The following is a 16,134-nucleotide window of genomic DNA, read 5'->3' on the forward strand; positions in this document are numbered from 1 at the left end:
TCTTCCACATTCACTTAAATATTGTGCCCAGGGGTCCTGGAGCCAGGGAGTGCACACCAGGGTTAGCTGGCAGCTTCTCTGCAGAGCTGTACTTCCCCTGGAAAGAAAGGTCCAGGGAGGAGAACACCCCAAGGCCCTGCTAAAATCTCCCCCTCTGAGCTGCTTTCCAAGGGTGCTGCAAGACCTGGCTGCCCTTGGGACACCAGGGCTGGCTGAGAGACTGGGGAGCAGTTATGGAAATACTGACAAAAGTCAAACTGTCAATGATCATTAGAGCTGACAGAGTGTTGGTTTTCCTCCTCCAGGACTCAGGGTTAGACCAGCCCTCTGCCCACGTTTGTCTGCAGAGGACAAGCGATGCTGCTCCCAGACACTCCCTCCCTTCACAGGGCTTTTGTTTTACTCCCTGCTTTTCCCAGATAAAGCACTTGGCACTTGTTTCATTTGCTTTCTGCCTGGGCTCTCAGTCCAAGTGTAACTTTTTTTCTCTGCCCTTTCTTTCTGCCTCAGCACATGACACTGGTAACCTCCTGTTTGCCCTGAAGGACCAATATTTCCTTCAGCCTGTGTTTTGGGATCAGCACTGGGTTTTGGTAGCTATGGAAACACAAAAAAGCCTTAGCAACTGATGGTGGTCAGCAAGGAAAGCAACTGGTGCTGCCATGGAAACTTGTGTCCTTAAAACGGTTTCTTGAAGGCACTTGCTCCTTCTCCCAGGCAAATGTCAAGGGGCTGCAGGAGAAGCCCCAGCGGAGGGGATCTGATGGGAAAGGCTCAGCCCTTGGTGGGACCTCACCTGGGGGGTGCTGGAGAAGCCTTCCAGCACCACGTCCTTGGTCTGGCCCGGCACCAGCTCCATCTGCGGCGGCTGCAGCTTGAACACGGGGCTGGCAGGTCTGGGGACCTGGGAAGTGCTTTTGTCCTTGGTGGTACCAAGGCCACGACGCTGCTGAACGATGCTGAACCCTTCTGTGGTCCAGAACAGTTGATGGGTGTGTCGCCCTTTGTTTGTTATTTTGAACTGGTAACAGCAGGGAGTGAGGCTGGAAGAGAAGCAGAGAAAATGTCGTGAAATGACATTGAAATGTCATGGCTAGAAGAGAAGCAGAGGAAATGTCATGGGAGCTGCTGTTTCCCTGCAGTCACCCACCTTCAGCACCCTGATGGAGTTCCCTGAGTGCACACTCAGCAACAAAACCTCCACCAAAAGGCCAGCTGAGCTCAAGGCTTCAGCCACAGCCAGGCCTTGGCTGCCCCTAAGTTCATCACCACTCAGCAGCTGTTTTCCATCTCAGTGGCTTTTGAGGGTTTCTAATGGCTCCCAAATAGCCATCACATGTTTCTAAAGGAATCCCTGTGGCTTCAGGGAAACAGAGCTGGGACCTACTGAAAAAGACCTAGCCTGAAGGACTACAGCAAAACTGCTCCTTGCTGAGCCCATGGGAGAAGCGGGAGCTGAGAGAGATCCTACCTGAAGTGGGGGCTAAAGTTGAGCTCCCGAGAGAAAGGTTTGTCAGTGACAATTGTGGTGCCAACGCCCACAGCCTGCACAGGGATGATGTTCACTTCACTGTTCTCAATGAACAGCTTCACCTTGTCCTCAAATTTCCCTGTGTCATCGAGGTTTGCTGTGACAGTCAGAGACACCTCGCTCTCGGGGGGGATCACTCCCTTACTGGGTTCAATCCTCCAGCGTGAGCACGCGCCAGCCTGTAAGACAAACCAAGCCCGAACTTGGGATGGAAACCATGGACCCTGGTCTGCTGTGGGGTGCAGGAAATGGAAGGACTAAAGAGAGGAGGGTAAAAACCATAAAGGTTTAATTTACTTAAATCTAAGTGTCTGGCAACAGCAACTCTCCAAGAGCTTATACAACCTGTATTTTACCCTCCTTTAACAGATTCACTTCATTAACCCAGTTTTTCTCAACCCAAGGGATGTTCCTCCTCAGGAGAAGGTTATTCCTCCTCCAGTCTCTCTTTGGAGTCCGTGCCAAGGGAAGCTACTTTCCTGGCTTCCTGACAACAGAGCTGGGTTGGCACAGAGGCTCAAGGCCAGAGGAAGCCAGGACTGCTCCAATCCCACCACAGCAGCTGGAGGATATTGCTGAGAGCCCAAAGGATAACTCTGCAAAACCAGCTGAACAAAACCCCAACACTAAAGTCTTCTTTCCCAGGAGGCTCTCAGTGCTTCTGAACAACCCCTGAAGGACTGAAGCCCATTTTTCCCATTGATCATCAGCTGCAGGGAGGTGTCCCAGTGCCCTCTGCTTTGGAAAAGTCAGCTCTGCATGGCTATAGCAGGGCAGGAAAGCAGTAAGCAGAAAGAAAACTGCAGTGTATGTGTGTATTTCACTGAGGGTTGTCCCAGATAAAACCACCCCCAGAGCCAGGTTCCTCTTGCCGCACTCGGATGGAATATCTTGCACAGAGAGGCATGGAAACATTGAATATAAAAAACAAGTCATAGGCTGCTACTGAGCAGTCATTTTCGTTGGAAAACAGCCCCAGAGATACTTACCATCTCTGCCCAGAAGACTGCAGGGATGACACTCTGATTGGAGAGATGGAGAGTTTGGGAAATATCTTCTACAACTGGGATAGTGCCCAAGTTTATCTCAGTTGGATATACATAGACAACCGGTCCCTGTCCAATACTCTCTAAGTGGATTTTCTGGTCCAGGAAGAAGGTAGGAAAGATCAAAAAAAAGGACACATCAGGGAAAGTTTGAAAAGCTTAGGCAGCTCTAAGGGCGCTCCTAGGCTGGGGATAATTCTGGCTGTTTGAAGTTTTCAGTGCTGTAGACTGAAACAGAAGGCCTGGAGCAAGCGTGGGATATGCAGTGATCCCATCTGAAAGCCACAAGTTCCCATTATCAGGAAACAGAGAAATGCTGTTTCCCATTCTTGCTTCTTCACACCTCCTCCACACTACCTCTCTTTCCTCTACCTCCTGCCTGCTTCCACTCCTTTCACTGCTCCATCTTGCCCCAAAACACCCTCCCAGCAGAATGTGAGACCCACAGATTGGTCTGGGGTTCAAACTGGGCTTGTCATCCCATTTCCCACTATATGTTGGGTCAGGCACTGAGATTACCACCTACAAGGATTCTATACTTCCTCTTTTCTAGGCATAAGATGCTGCCTATGACGCCAATCCCTTCTTTCCTGTCCACACCAGCCATATATCACAAGCTCCTGTTTTCCCTGGAGGAATCCCTGTACATTTTACACTCCATCAGGATGAGTCGCACAAAGGCTCACATCTCTCCTCACACTCACCAGTGGGGAATCTTCACTCCCAAACACGACGACATCAGCAGTGGTGTCATGCTCTCCCAGCAGTTGGGTTTTAAGTATAAATGGGATCTCCACTAAGCTGTGAGCCTTGATAGTCCCACGTGGCTGAGGGGTGAAGTACCACACAGCATCCTCCTCCTTGTGTTCCTAGAAGGGACAGAATCAAACACAACTTCAGAGGGAGGAAACTTTAAACTCCTTGACATCTACCATGACGGCTACTCACACACACTTTTAAAAATCCCCAGGAGAAAGCAGAAAGGCACAGAACAAGATAAAGGACTTGTAGGGGTTTAGCATCCTCAGGGGGTCCAAAAGCTGCTGCATTCACAGACACCCACTCCTGTGCTGGCAGCCCCCTTGCAGCAGCTTTTCACAACCCTCTAAACTCTCCTACATTAAAACACCTCAAAGACTAGAATATAAACTGCTTCCCTAAGAAGTTAAACAGCTTCCTGAAGTTGGTATTCAGGCAGGTTCCTGTTCTGAGCGAACCTTTAGGTTTGAATAGAAACCGGCAAGGTCTTACGCAAACCCCTTTTTTCCCCTCATAAACAACTGGATAACATTTGAGAGGAGGAGGTGGATGCGATGCCCAACCTGAGGAAGAACCCTGTAGCAGCCAGGAAAGTCGCTGTCATTCACAAGCTTCAACATCTTCCAGTAAGGGACCTTCAGGTAGCACCGTCCAAATGTCATGACGGGGTTGAGCGCTCGCAGGGGAGGAACGACACATCTGGGCAAAGAGATGACCCCGAGGAATTAGAGACACTGAAAGGATAGAGAACTTGTACCCCTGAAGAACATGAAATGGAGCACAACACATTTGTCACGTCAAAGGGACATTTAATACTCCTACAGTGATAAATCACCTCTAACTTCCTTTCACTCGAACACCTCTTGTCAAGGAGGGGCAAACCCCGAGACTCAGCACTGCAGAGGCTTCCAAGTGCCCAGGCAGAGCATGTGCCCTGTTCCAGAGCTGTCTCAGCAGCTTTGCCCTTTCTTTGCCCAAGGAGGCTTGCAAGGACTCCTGCAACAGTGTCAGTGAGCCATAACCTCTGGGGGAGCTTCCCACTGAGGACTAGGGCTCCTGAAGGCTCAAAGAACACAAGACTACAGAGTCTCAGTAAAAATTAGTCCCTCCCCTCCCACAGCACTGTTGTCCTGCCTGAAAACTCAGCCATTTGCTCCAGCAGTGGAGGGCACAAGCCCTACAGAGTGGATTATAACCCTCTCCCAGTCCCTACAGCTCTCTTGGTCCTTCACCCCACAGGTTTATACACTGACTGTCCCTGTTTGCACTTGCTTTACAGAACTGCAGCCCAGGCACTGACTGGACGGCTCTGCCTGGGAGAGGGAACAGCACCAGGGAACTGCATCCCTCTTGTCATTCAACTGGCACCCACGGCAGCACAACGGGAGGGAATTCGGCTGCAGCAAGAACGACTTTTGGCCTCAACTCTGAGAACATTAATGCTCAAAAGAGCCAGAGGGAAGCAGCAAAACCTGAGCTCACCTGCCACATCAAGGACTATATTCCCCTTCATAAGATCTTGCCTTTCTTTTGCCCTCACCACTCCTGCCATGAGCCCCTTTCCCACTGGCATGTGTTGGTTAATTGAGCCAGACCCCAGCTCTCAGCAGGCTGCTCACTATGTCCCAAAGCAATGGTCACCACCCAGCACAAGTCCATCTCTTGCAGGAAGGAGGACAGGCAGCCCTTGGGAAATTTGTTACACCTCAAGCACCAAAAACCAGGCAAATAATTAATGTCCTTCCTGTTCTACTTAGAAAAAGGCCCAGAGCCGTGCCTGGCTGTGAGCAGGGGTGCTTCTCACCATGGGCTTTCCAAGTGCTTTCCAAGCACTTCTTTTCTTATATCAAGCTAGGCAGAACCATCTCATTAAGCAACCCTCCTCCTTTGGAGCTGCAGCCAGCAAAACTCCGTGCAAGGCAGGGTGCTGGTGGTGGGTGCACGAGGAAAGATGAGCAGCTGCAAGGAGAGTGCTGGTACCTGGCTGTGATGGGCAGTGCTGACACCTTCTTGCCAACACCAACCACGTCCACCACCAGCTCCATCTGGTATGGCCCCACAGTGTTGGAACACAAGGTGACCTGGTGGAAGGGAAGAGCAGCAAATACTTCCTCACTCCCAAAGGTTCATCATATGTGTCCTCCAGTTCTTGTTCCATGGCAAGGAAAGGAAGGATTTTGCCTTAATTCTTCTGCTGGTCCATGTGTAGAGCACAATCTCTGGGAGCAACAAAAGCCTTCTGGCAAGATCGGATTTATTAAACATATCTTGAAGTTATCAGGGCATAGGTAAGCTAAATTAAAGCACCATCAGACTGATGCTCTACTCACCACTTTATTCAAATTAAGGGATCAATTTTTCACCTGACTACAATGACATAAATGCAGAGGAGATCTGTTGACTTGAACAAAATGAACAGCATGTGCCCAGTTCCAGAGCTGTGTCAGCTCTACAGCAGGAAGCTGAGGGCAAAGTGTGGCCCAGCAGGTGCTGGGCAGTTCATGGCTGCAGAGTGTTTTCTGTCCCCACTGGAGATCCCCACAGGGAATACAACTCATTCTGCTCCCCGGGAGAGGAGAAATGAGACAGGGAAGAAAAGCAAACTGATTTATACAATGACATCCCTCCCTCTAACAGCCACCTTCTGTCCTCATCCTTCCTCTGCTGCTTTCCATCAGAGAAATTCCTCTCAAAAACACACGAATGGCTTCTGTACTTGACCATATGGTACATGATTTCAGCTTATGATCTTGGAAACAAAACTGTGCTCCTTCAGGAACATCCCGAGCAACCCAGCTAAAAGAGGCCTCACACCAGTGCAGATCTCTTACTCACACAATACTCAAAGCTGGCAGTGCCAAAGCCCTCCCACACATCAGTGAAGCTTCAGCCCCACCTGCTGAAGTGTGTATGGCTGGACTCTTCCCATACCTGGATATCCTGGAATGCCTGGGAGCAGATGGTCCCTCTGCAGGGCGTTATGGTAAATTCCATTGGCTTCGTGAGACCCTGAGCTCCCTTTCTCCAGGATGGGTGAGTGTTGCTGGATGTCTGGTCCGAGCTGGTGAGGCTGGGCTCTCCAGAGCCGTCCCCAGGAATGTGGAGGGTGAAGGCCATGGGCATCAGGGAGGTGTTGGTCAGGCGGCAGGACAAGGTGCGAGGAAAGCCTGGAAAATGACACAATATAGGCTCCAGCAGTGACTCCAGCAGGGAGGCAGGAGGGGCACAAAAAGGACCAACACAGATGTCACAATCCCAAATGAGACCGAGGTCACCAGATGCAGACAACAGTCAGCAGCACAGTTAAAAGAAGCAAAGATACAACAGCTGCCTTCAGCTGAAGAGGCCTTGGGAATAAAATCAGATTAAGCAGGATGAATCTCCTATTATGTAACAATATTCCTGTCTGGTGCCTTTCTTGTTGGTTTATTCATTCAAAAGGAAATTGAGAAGTGGCCGAGCAGGGACACTGACTTTCTACTCCTTTGGTCCTACTCGACCTCATGATGGCAAAATGCTGCCTGAGCCACCAGCAGCCCTGGAGTCAGCACCCTTAAGGCTGCTGTGGAGGAACACAAGTGACAGATCCTCTGAGGCTCAAGTGCTCCATTTCAGCAACACACAGACCTCTCACACTGTGGTCCAAACCCTGGGCACACTCACCAAAGGAGACGTCACCGAAGTGGAGGGCGCGTACATTGAAATGGAAAGTCGGTCCGATGACATAGCCCCTGTGAGGACAAAGACAGAGGAGGCAATGGCTGGGTTAAAGGGAATTGCAAAGTATTCAGCTCTCACGACCCCTTGAATGGATAAAAGCTGCTGTGAGAGCCAGCATGGGTTTCAAATCAACCCACCACCCTGTGCTCAGCACAACATCTGCGTGGACAGGAGGCAGCCAAAGCAAAGTGGGCAGCAGCCAACAGGCAACCTGGGACAAGCCCTCATGCTGCTGTGGTTCTGAGAAGTGAGCTTTGCTTTTCCCATCATAATTTTTTTTCTTCTTTCCCCACCTCTCCCCTCTGCTTGATGAGGATTATCTTTTGCAGTGGCACCAGCCCATAGGATGATGCCCAAGCCCTTGTGACAGTCCCTGCTGCAGAGCTCCCCAGAATCACCCGGGCTGGCCCATCTCCAAAGCCCTGGGGGCCTTACTGGGTGTTCAGGTGCGACATCCCAGACCAGCTACTGCCCAAAGCTAATGCCATCCCATTGCCTGCCACAGCCTAAGGGGGAGAGACATCCCTGCAGGAAGGAGTCACTCCAGCTCCTGGTACCTGCACTGGGCAGAAGGCATCCCCACATTCAGGGGATGCCAGCATCAGAGCCAAGACTGAGACCTCAGGCAACACCTTTATTCTCTGCTCCACCACCAAATGAGGCAGGTGGGAGATGATTACCCAGAGACAGCTACAGATGTGCCCACCAAGCTCCCAGAGCCCTCCTCACCTGATAGTGAAGGTCAAAGGCTTGGGGGCTTGAGGGACACTGAACTGGAATTCTTCCTTGAACTCCCCCGGGATGGTGGTTCGGAAGGAGATGTTGATGGCTTGGAGCCCATCTGGTGGAATGATGCCCTGCTGGGGCAGAAAGGTGAAGCAGGAGCCCACGGCTGTAGTTGGAGGGAGGAGGCTGAAGAGACCCTCAATAGGCCCTTTGTTAACCAGGACTGCCTGCAGCAGCAAGAAAGCAAGGTGGAAAAACATGAGCAATCTCCTTTCTTACAGAAGGCTGAGTTGTTTTTAAATTAAACAATTAACACCTGTAAAAGGCAGAAGATGCTCTGTGCTGCTGCATGGCAGGAGCAAAAAAAAAAAATTATAACTTTGAAATACAACTTTGTATGCCTCTGGGATTTTCATGCAAAGCAACAATAACTTCACACAACCAGAGTCACTCTGGGTTATCCCACTGACACAGAGCAATCCACTTCCACACGCACAGAGGAGCTGCTCAGCGTCAAGAGGTTCATTCACCCCGGCCCTGAGAGCAACACGGGGCATTAGAGTGTGACAAGTTAATCACCACTGAGCTGCTGCTGCTCCAGATGTGCCCAACCCCCCCAAGGGCAGGACACATTCTGGTTCCATTGCAGCCAGCCAGTTTATTGCACATAGAAGACACCAGGAAAAAAGATGTAGCAAGTTCCTTTGCCTTTGCTTCCTTTCCAGAAATGCTTTGGTCTTTCTAGAGCTGGAGATGCACCGAGGCTGAAGGGTGGTGAGGGACTGGTCAGCAAGGGAAAGCACTCCCAAGCCCTTTGTGAGGGCCAGTGCTGAGCCAGGAGGCTGGACAGCTTTCCCTGACTCCCAGGAACAGGCAGGAGGCACCTGACTGAAAACTGTTTGCAATGGACTCGAGCTCAAACGCAGCCAGTTTGTTCCAGCTGCTTTTGAACAGCCTGAGCACAAAGGTGCCTTGAGTCTGGGGCTGGAACAAAAACCTCTGAACACTCAGCTTTTTGACCCAGTGTTGCTTTCATGTGCTAAGGGGTTGTTTTGCAGGAAGCCTCCCAGCTGCTCTCCAAGGGCAGTTGCAAAAAGCAGGGATGAGGGTTTCAGGAACAAGACACACCTTTCAGACCCCATCAAAAGGAGCCAGATTCTGTGAAACGCCCCAAATTTGACTAATATCACAACTGCCTGAGTTGCCAGAAATTCTGCAGGTCCACCAGGCTCACTTCTACCCCAGGAGCCATCAGGATCCACCCCAAACCCTGCTGCTCACCTTGTATCTGTGGAGTGATATGACAGAAACCTTCCCAATGTCCAGTTCCTCGAACAGGAAGCGGAGCCGGGGCCCAAGGCCTTCCCCTATGAGGCGCAGGGGCAGCCTGGTCTCATGGCCTGGGGAGAGATTTCTCTTTCAGTACAATAATTCCCTATATTATCCTGCATTTTCCAGGCTGCCTCAATGCTATTCCCTGACTCTGAGCTGGATAGAACCAGGTCTTGATTCTCCCAGAAAAGACATGGCCCCTTCTCTTCCCTCAGGAGATATGATATGTCCATGGAAACCATCCTTTCTTCTGCCCCTCTGCTGATACTGGAACTTTAGGAGATGCCAGAAATTTTGTTCTTCCTCCTTCCAGGTTTGTTTCCTTATTTCAATTCTATTTGCCCCCAAGGGACCTTAACTCTGGGCTGATTCCTACCTTGACAATCCAAGGGATCAGCTCCAGTCTCAAAGGGATGGATGTGTGTGTGGATGTGTCTGCATCACTTAAATGACCTCCCTGAGATCCTCCTCCAAGGAGCCAGCAGAAGAGTTAAGCTTCCATTGGGCCCATCAGGTCGTTCAGGAGCAGGCTCTTGTTTCTCAACACACATCATTTTGTTCCTCCAACTCCCAGACCAGCTCAAGGCTTGCATTTCACTAGTCCCTGCACTGCTTGGATTGTTCTGGAATCAGTGATCCAGAGCCAGGCATCCCTGGCCTTGCACAGGAGACCCCCCCGGAAGCCACAGGGACAGTGGGCATGTGCCAGCACTGCCCTGCTGACCATAGAGCCTTCCCAGCAATGACACAGGAGCCCAGTGGGGTGGAGGAGCATTTGCACCTCGCCCTCGGCGTGGGTGAGAGGGGCAGGAGGGGGGAGCCGTACCCGAGATGTCGCAGTAGACGGCGCGTTCGTAGACTCGGGCTTCTCGGGGTCTAAAGGTCACGCTGATTTCAGCTGAAAAATTTGGCCAGATCTCTCCCTCCTAAAGCAGAAGGAGACAACAAAACTTTCATCTTCAAACATCACATTTCTGGTTTTCAGTCGCAGCCCTGTAAGCCTTTATCTAGAGAGCATCAGTGATGAGCAAGGAACGAGCAAGAAATGTTATTGTTTTATCAATAACATTGATAAAAGAGATCGGAAGATTTAGGCAGGTCCCTGCAGCCTGCCAGGAGCCTGCAGGGCAGAAATGCTTTGTGCAACAAGCTCTCCAGCCTCACAAGAAAGCCAATGTCTTCCCTCTCAGCACATCAAGCCAGCTGAGGTGGGGATCTGCCAAGTGACCTCATGTAAGGGAGGAGGAGAAGGAAGAGGAAGGGAGGTTCTCAGCTATCAGCTATCTCAGATATCACTTACCACCGGTTTAATAGTGAAAATGTCATCAAAGAACAGCATGGGATCTCCTTGCACCTTTGCCCTCTCGTTCTGGTAGATGTGGGAGAGCAGGGAAAGGCGTTCTCCACGAGTGGTGTCCGCTCTGCTCCACTCCAGAAAATTATCTGCCTCGGCATTTTCCTGCTGGCACAGCCTGTGGCAGAACCTGCAGCCACGGGGAGAGACAAACCCAGCAGATCGTTTAACAGGCCACATATTTGCAGAGATAAGTGTAAGTGCAGCAGCAAAGCACTTGGGGAGGAGCAGCAGCAGCTCCTCAGCCAGGGGCTGACCCTGAGCCGTGGAGTTCCAGATGGATCAGAGGATCCCTTGTTTGTTGGCACAGCAGGTGGTTTTACTCCACCCTTAAAAGCTCAGGAGAGATTTTGAAAGCCAGCAAAACCCTCAAGAGAGCCTCTTGGCTCAAAGCCACTGCCACAACTGAGGGAGAATCCACCAGCCACCTCAGCTGGCTTTTCCTACCACAGAGCTGCTCAGGGGAAGTAGATAAAGATCAAGATCAAGGAACACCTTGATCTTAAGGGGCTTCCCTGGGAAGGGAGGAAAAATCTGTGTTTCATCTGCAGGTTACCAGCATCACTCTTTGCTTCTTCCTTTTTGGACCTGTAGGGATAAGCAAACTCCAGCTGCCCTGTTCCCTACAATGCCTTCCACCAGAGCATCCCAGAGCACTTTCAAAACAAATAAATTAATTCACATCACATCCCTTCAGTGACATTAAAGGTTTTGCATGCATAAAACCAGAGGCCCTGAGAGGGGAAGGGACTTTGTTTTGCATCACCCAATAAACAAGTCAGGACCAGCATATGTTAGTTATATCCTCAGGCAGTGTACCTCCCTGAAATGCATCTCTCAAACCCACCTCTGCTTCAGCTGATCCTCCTCTTCCTGAGTAGCAAAAGCCTTCCACTGGAAGCGGGCTGTGACATTACTGTGGTTGAGGATGGTCACAGTGCTGTGGTTTGACAGTGTGATGTAAGTCTTCTCAACTGTCACAGAATTCCTGTCCAGTCTGATGTGGACATTCACAGCTGACCCATGAAGGCTTGTGTGGGTATCTTCACCTGGAACAAAGCAAAGGGGAATCTTTACCCATCTCACTTGCTGTTGGAAGCACAAGGAACAGAGCAAACCACAGGTGACAGAAGAAAAGGTCACAGCTTTTGGCTGTATGAGCAGTTCCAGGGATCAGGACATTTATTACATCCCAACTGCTGTGTGTGTACAGCGTGAGGATGTCCTGGACACCACCTCAAGCACCTTATTTCTGGTGTGTTTGTGGAGATCTGTCCCCAAGGTGACAGTATTTAGAGTGAGATTAGTCAGCTGTGGTGGGGTGACCCACTCAGGTCACAGGGAATTCTGCATCAGAGTCATTCAGGTGACTCTGAGGAGCCCCACCCAGTCATGGCTTGCCCAGAGTCTCCTGCAGGCATTCCAGGAGCTCCTGTCTCTCCTGAACCCTTGTTACTGACAAGCAACAATGCCTGGGGGCATGTGGGCAGAAAAGAGAGACCCAGAAGAACAAGTGAAGTGATGGCCCATGGCAGGAGGGGACACAGGCGAGGACTTTGCTGTGTTGTGGCAGCAGTGCCCTCACTTGCTGTGGGCTTGTGATGAGGTGTCAAAACAAGACTGGTGGGGCACAGCCCACACCAACCTGCCCATTACAGTCCTGCAAGCCTGGATCCTGCTGCCTGCCCCTGAGCCTGCCAGTCCACACTGAGGATGCCCAAACTATTCAACAACCAGAGCAAGGACATCTTTACTTTCCACCCCAGACAGAGCTGAAGAGGAGAGAGCCCCTGGCTGTGCACATCAACTGATGGAGGACTGGAAATTTGATGGAGAACCTGCCAGTATTTCATCCTCTAGAATGGACCAAAGGCTCCCTCATTTCCAGAGCTTTCAAGCCTTCATTATTCCCAACCAAATACCTCCTGGGCACAAACTTCAGTACCTATCCCACCCTTCCTGTTGCAGGTGATTGTTTCCCAGGCGAGATGCAAACAGCAAACATCAGACATGCTCTCTAGAAATGGCATTTCTATGGGGTGGTTCTTAATGCCTCAGTGCCAGCCCCAAATGCCAAGTGCAGCAACCCAGCCTTATCCTGGAGGGCATCTCTCTGCAAAGGCAGAGCCTTCTCCTCACTGCCCAGGGCACAGCAGGGCAGCCCAGCAGTGCCCAGCACTCACCTGTGTCATAGTGCACTACCAGGGATCCAGAATGATCCCCGGTCTGCAGAGGGTGAAATTCCACTGTCACTTGCAGGATGTCACCAATGCCAAGAGTTCCCATGGTCGGAGTGACAGAGAAGGGGCTGCAACACAGAGAGAGATCAGGACTCTTGGGGGAGATCTGGGGATGACATTCCTTTTGCAGTCCACTTCAGCTCACTTGTGCAAGGAAGGAGCAAACCAACCACAGTCAGCAGAAAGCAGAACACACAGGATGAGAAACTGCTACTGGCTCACTTCTGAGGAGATCCAGCCCTCAGGAGAGCCTGCTCTGGTTCCTTTTGTTACTCTATTACAAGTCTGTTATCACCCACAGGTGTTTTGCACAAAGAAAGACGAGCTGCTTTACCTCTGGGTGCTGATTTGGTAACGGGCTTCCCTGTTACCAAGGTTGCGAACCATCAGAGTCTTCTCGGTGCTGTACTTGACTGGACAGACCGAGAAGTCCAGCTGGTCAGGGAAGTCCAGGACAGCTCGGGCACCAATGGCCCGAATTGGCACAATGAACTCTTCTCTTTCAGTGGTGCAGACGAGACAGTGGAAATAATCCTGCACAGAAAGAAACAGCCTCAGCACAGAGCATTCGTCCACATCTTCACCAGGGCAGAGTACCCCATAATTCTAGATCCAGTGCAACTCCACTGAAACCAGCTGAGCTCCTCAACACCCAGGCCAGGTGCCCTGTCCGGAATCCAGCCCTGCAGGTTCACTTTCCACTGAAGGCACTGACCTCTTGGGACCTCCAGACTCACCTTGTTCTCCCCAGGGGTGAAGACGATGCGTAAATTAGAACACATGCCCGGTGGCACCTTACGGTACGCACCGCTGGGGCCAACCAGCTGGAAATAAGGTGAACTCTCCATTGTGACCTTCACCAGCCGAGGAACCTGCAGGAAAGACGTGGAACAATGATTTTGCCACTTGTGGAAACACGCAGAGAAGAGACCTGGCCATACCCTGGTGACATCCTTCCTTAAACACCTTTCCAAAGCACTTTTAGCTCCGGAGGTGCATGCACATAATAAACAAGGGTGGACTTGAATCCCATCTGCCTGGGCGAAAGCAGCTCAGCCAGAGAGAGTAGGACAATTATTTTTTACTAAGACTGGTAGAAATGTTAATATAAATGTCCTTTTACATTGGAGGAAGCATGAGTAGAGCAAATTCGCTGTTTGTCTGTTGGCTGGTACTTGGCAAAGACAAATAAAAGCTCCTTTGGGGTAGATACCACCAACACACAGCCAAAATTGAGAGGATCTCCAGCATGGGAAGAGATCCATCATCTTGCCAAACAGAGGTGCTGAGACATTTCATTCTGGGTGTGCTGCAGCAGGTAACTTGCTCTGCTTACACCACAGGAATTGCACCTCTCTCCTCTTCCAGCACACTGTTAAACCTCCCCATCCCAGCACTCACCATGTCCCTGTTCCTCAGAACCAGTGGCATTTCACAGACCTCGTGTGGGACGTAGTTCTGAAATACCACCTCTGATGGGAAAACATGAAACAAGGTCTGGTCTGGGTCAACTGCTGAGACCTGGAGAGGCAAGAGAGAGCAGGGAGAGGTTCAGCTGCTGGGAGGAAGGTTCACGAATGAGGATCCTGCACTGACCCCCAGTGAAGTACAGACTGTCACTGAGTACTGCCCTGCTCCCCCTGGGGAAACAGCAGCTCACCCACCTCTGCTCTGAGCTGATCAAAAGCTGCTGCACCACAATGAGCAGGCTCAAGCTGAGCAGCTCTTTTGACACTCTTTTCAAAAATACCACATCAAAGAGCAAGGAAAAGTGCAGGAAAAGGCTACCTTGTGATTGGAGGTCTCACTCATATCTCGATGCTGGACAATCTGGGGCAGATTAATCTGCGGAACGCTGGCCAGCCTCTGCTTGGTGGTGAGAGACATCTGCTTCTGGAAGGCAGAGGGAGTCAGCTGAAAGGCAAAAAAACCAACAAGAACCTCAGAAATGCCCTTGTTCAGAAAGGTTTTTCTTGTTCAAGTGCCACTGATGAATAATTTGTGATCACAGCCACTAGGACGGTTCTGGAAGTCCTGGAAGTTACTTCCTGAAATATTTAACATCAGTTAATTAATGATATAGAGCAGAATGCACATGCTCTAACCACGTGGCTCTGTCCCATTAGCTGCTCCGTGATTTGATGTGACATGTTTGGGGAATTCTACTCTTTGGGAATTTGTTTCCTCTCTAGTTGCAGTGGATTGAGCCAGTGACCTTTGCAGAGAGTGGGGAGGAGTTATCAGAACTCCCCCAACTCCATCCCTGCACAATGCTCTCGACCCACGGCGTGTGGAGATGTCACTGCTGGGTGAGTCTGAGGAAAGCAGGAAAGCAGCGTTGTGCCAAGGCTGAGGTGCAGAGGAATGGCTCCAAGTTTTAGTTTTCTCATTAATTAGCACTTGTTTTCTCTCTGTCTGGCCTCACAGGCCCCTCCACAGAAGTACACAGAGAGATCTCCTTGGCAGAGCCTCAGTACTGGGTCATCTCCAGTCGAGTGAGCTCCAGTCAGCACAGGGGACATTTGCAGATGGGAAGGAGGAATTGCCCCGACTCCACTGCTGCCTGCAGGGCTGTATCTGTGCTCCACACAGGAGATGAGATAGAACAATTGGTCTGGAACCTGCTCTAGCTGGGACCAGCCACGTCTCTTCAGGCAGAGTTTGAGCAGCACAGGTGAGTGTGCTGACCTGCCAGAAGGAATTCCTGCCCACACGAAGGGGATGGAAAGAAGCACACGCTCATGCTTCAGCTTTGCATTTGTTTAACTTGGCTCCAGTGGCACAGCCAGGCAAGATCTGGACTGTCCCTGAAGGAACATACAGTCCATCCCCTGTTGCACCATGACAGCCCCTGCCAACAGAAGCACAGCACAAAGGTGGGGAGGGGTCTGTATCTCCACAGTGCTGCTGGACAACGGGAGGGGCAGGGAGAGGAGGGACACAGGGAGTTTCCAGCCTTAACACAGCTGCCACCTAGCCACACTGGGTACTTACCATTACAGGCTTCTCTGCCTCTCTGGCCAGCTTTGGAATATGAGGTTTCACCTCTGTGCCCTGGAATCCAGAAGCCATCCTGGAGGATGCTGTGGGTGGACGAGTCGTGCCAGTGGCCGCGTCTCAGCTCGCCTGGAAGGAGCAACAATGGAACTCTGGAAATCCAGAATCCCGTTCATGGCAGACCCAAAGGACACACCGGTGTCTCCAGGCTGTGGCATCCCTCAGAAGTGGAGACCACAAGGCCTTCCCACCCTGATTCATCATTAAACCGTATTTAAGTGGCCAAGTTAAGATTCACAGATGTAAAACCCCAGAATAAACAGTCCCTGAGACAAAACAGGCTTTTGCTGTGGGTGCAAATGAGCCTGAACAGAACAGAGCAGTTTTGTTTCTCCGCCCAAGAAGAGCCCAGAAGGCCGAACACCGGGA

The 16,134-nt window shown here is 50.9% G+C and overlaps 1 protein-coding gene across 1 annotated transcript; it reads right to left on the minus strand.

The window, feature by feature from the left end:
- Positions 1-1,467: 1,467 nt before the first annotated feature.
- On the minus strand, positions 1,468-15,826 carry LOC113985451 (hydrocephalus-inducing protein homolog). The gene is made up of 18 exons (XM_027716240.2): positions 15,703-15,826; positions 14,497-14,622; positions 14,110-14,229; positions 13,446-13,580; positions 13,043-13,242; positions 12,652-12,776; positions 11,316-11,517; positions 10,415-10,598; positions 9,941-10,040; positions 9,064-9,182; positions 7,786-8,009; positions 7,000-7,067; positions 6,268-6,503; positions 5,317-5,417; positions 3,900-4,035; positions 3,282-3,446; positions 2,521-2,673; positions 1,468-1,710 (listed from the first exon to the last, which is right to left on the minus strand). Exons 1-18 carry the CDS (start codon positions 15,778-15,780, stop codon positions 1,468-1,470), a joined length of 2,715 nt encoding a protein of 904 aa, XP_027572041.1. The 5' UTR covers positions 15,781-15,826.
- Positions 15,827-16,134: the final 308 nt, after the last annotated feature.

The sequence above is a fragment of the Pipra filicauda genome, unplaced genomic scaffold (genome assembly GCF_003945595.2).
Source record: "Pipra filicauda isolate LSUMZ 115617 unplaced genomic scaffold, ASM394559v2 scaffold205_size1947385_pilon, whole genome shotgun sequence".
Lineage (NCBI taxonomy): Eukaryota > Metazoa > Chordata > Aves > Passeriformes > Pipridae > Pipra > Pipra filicauda.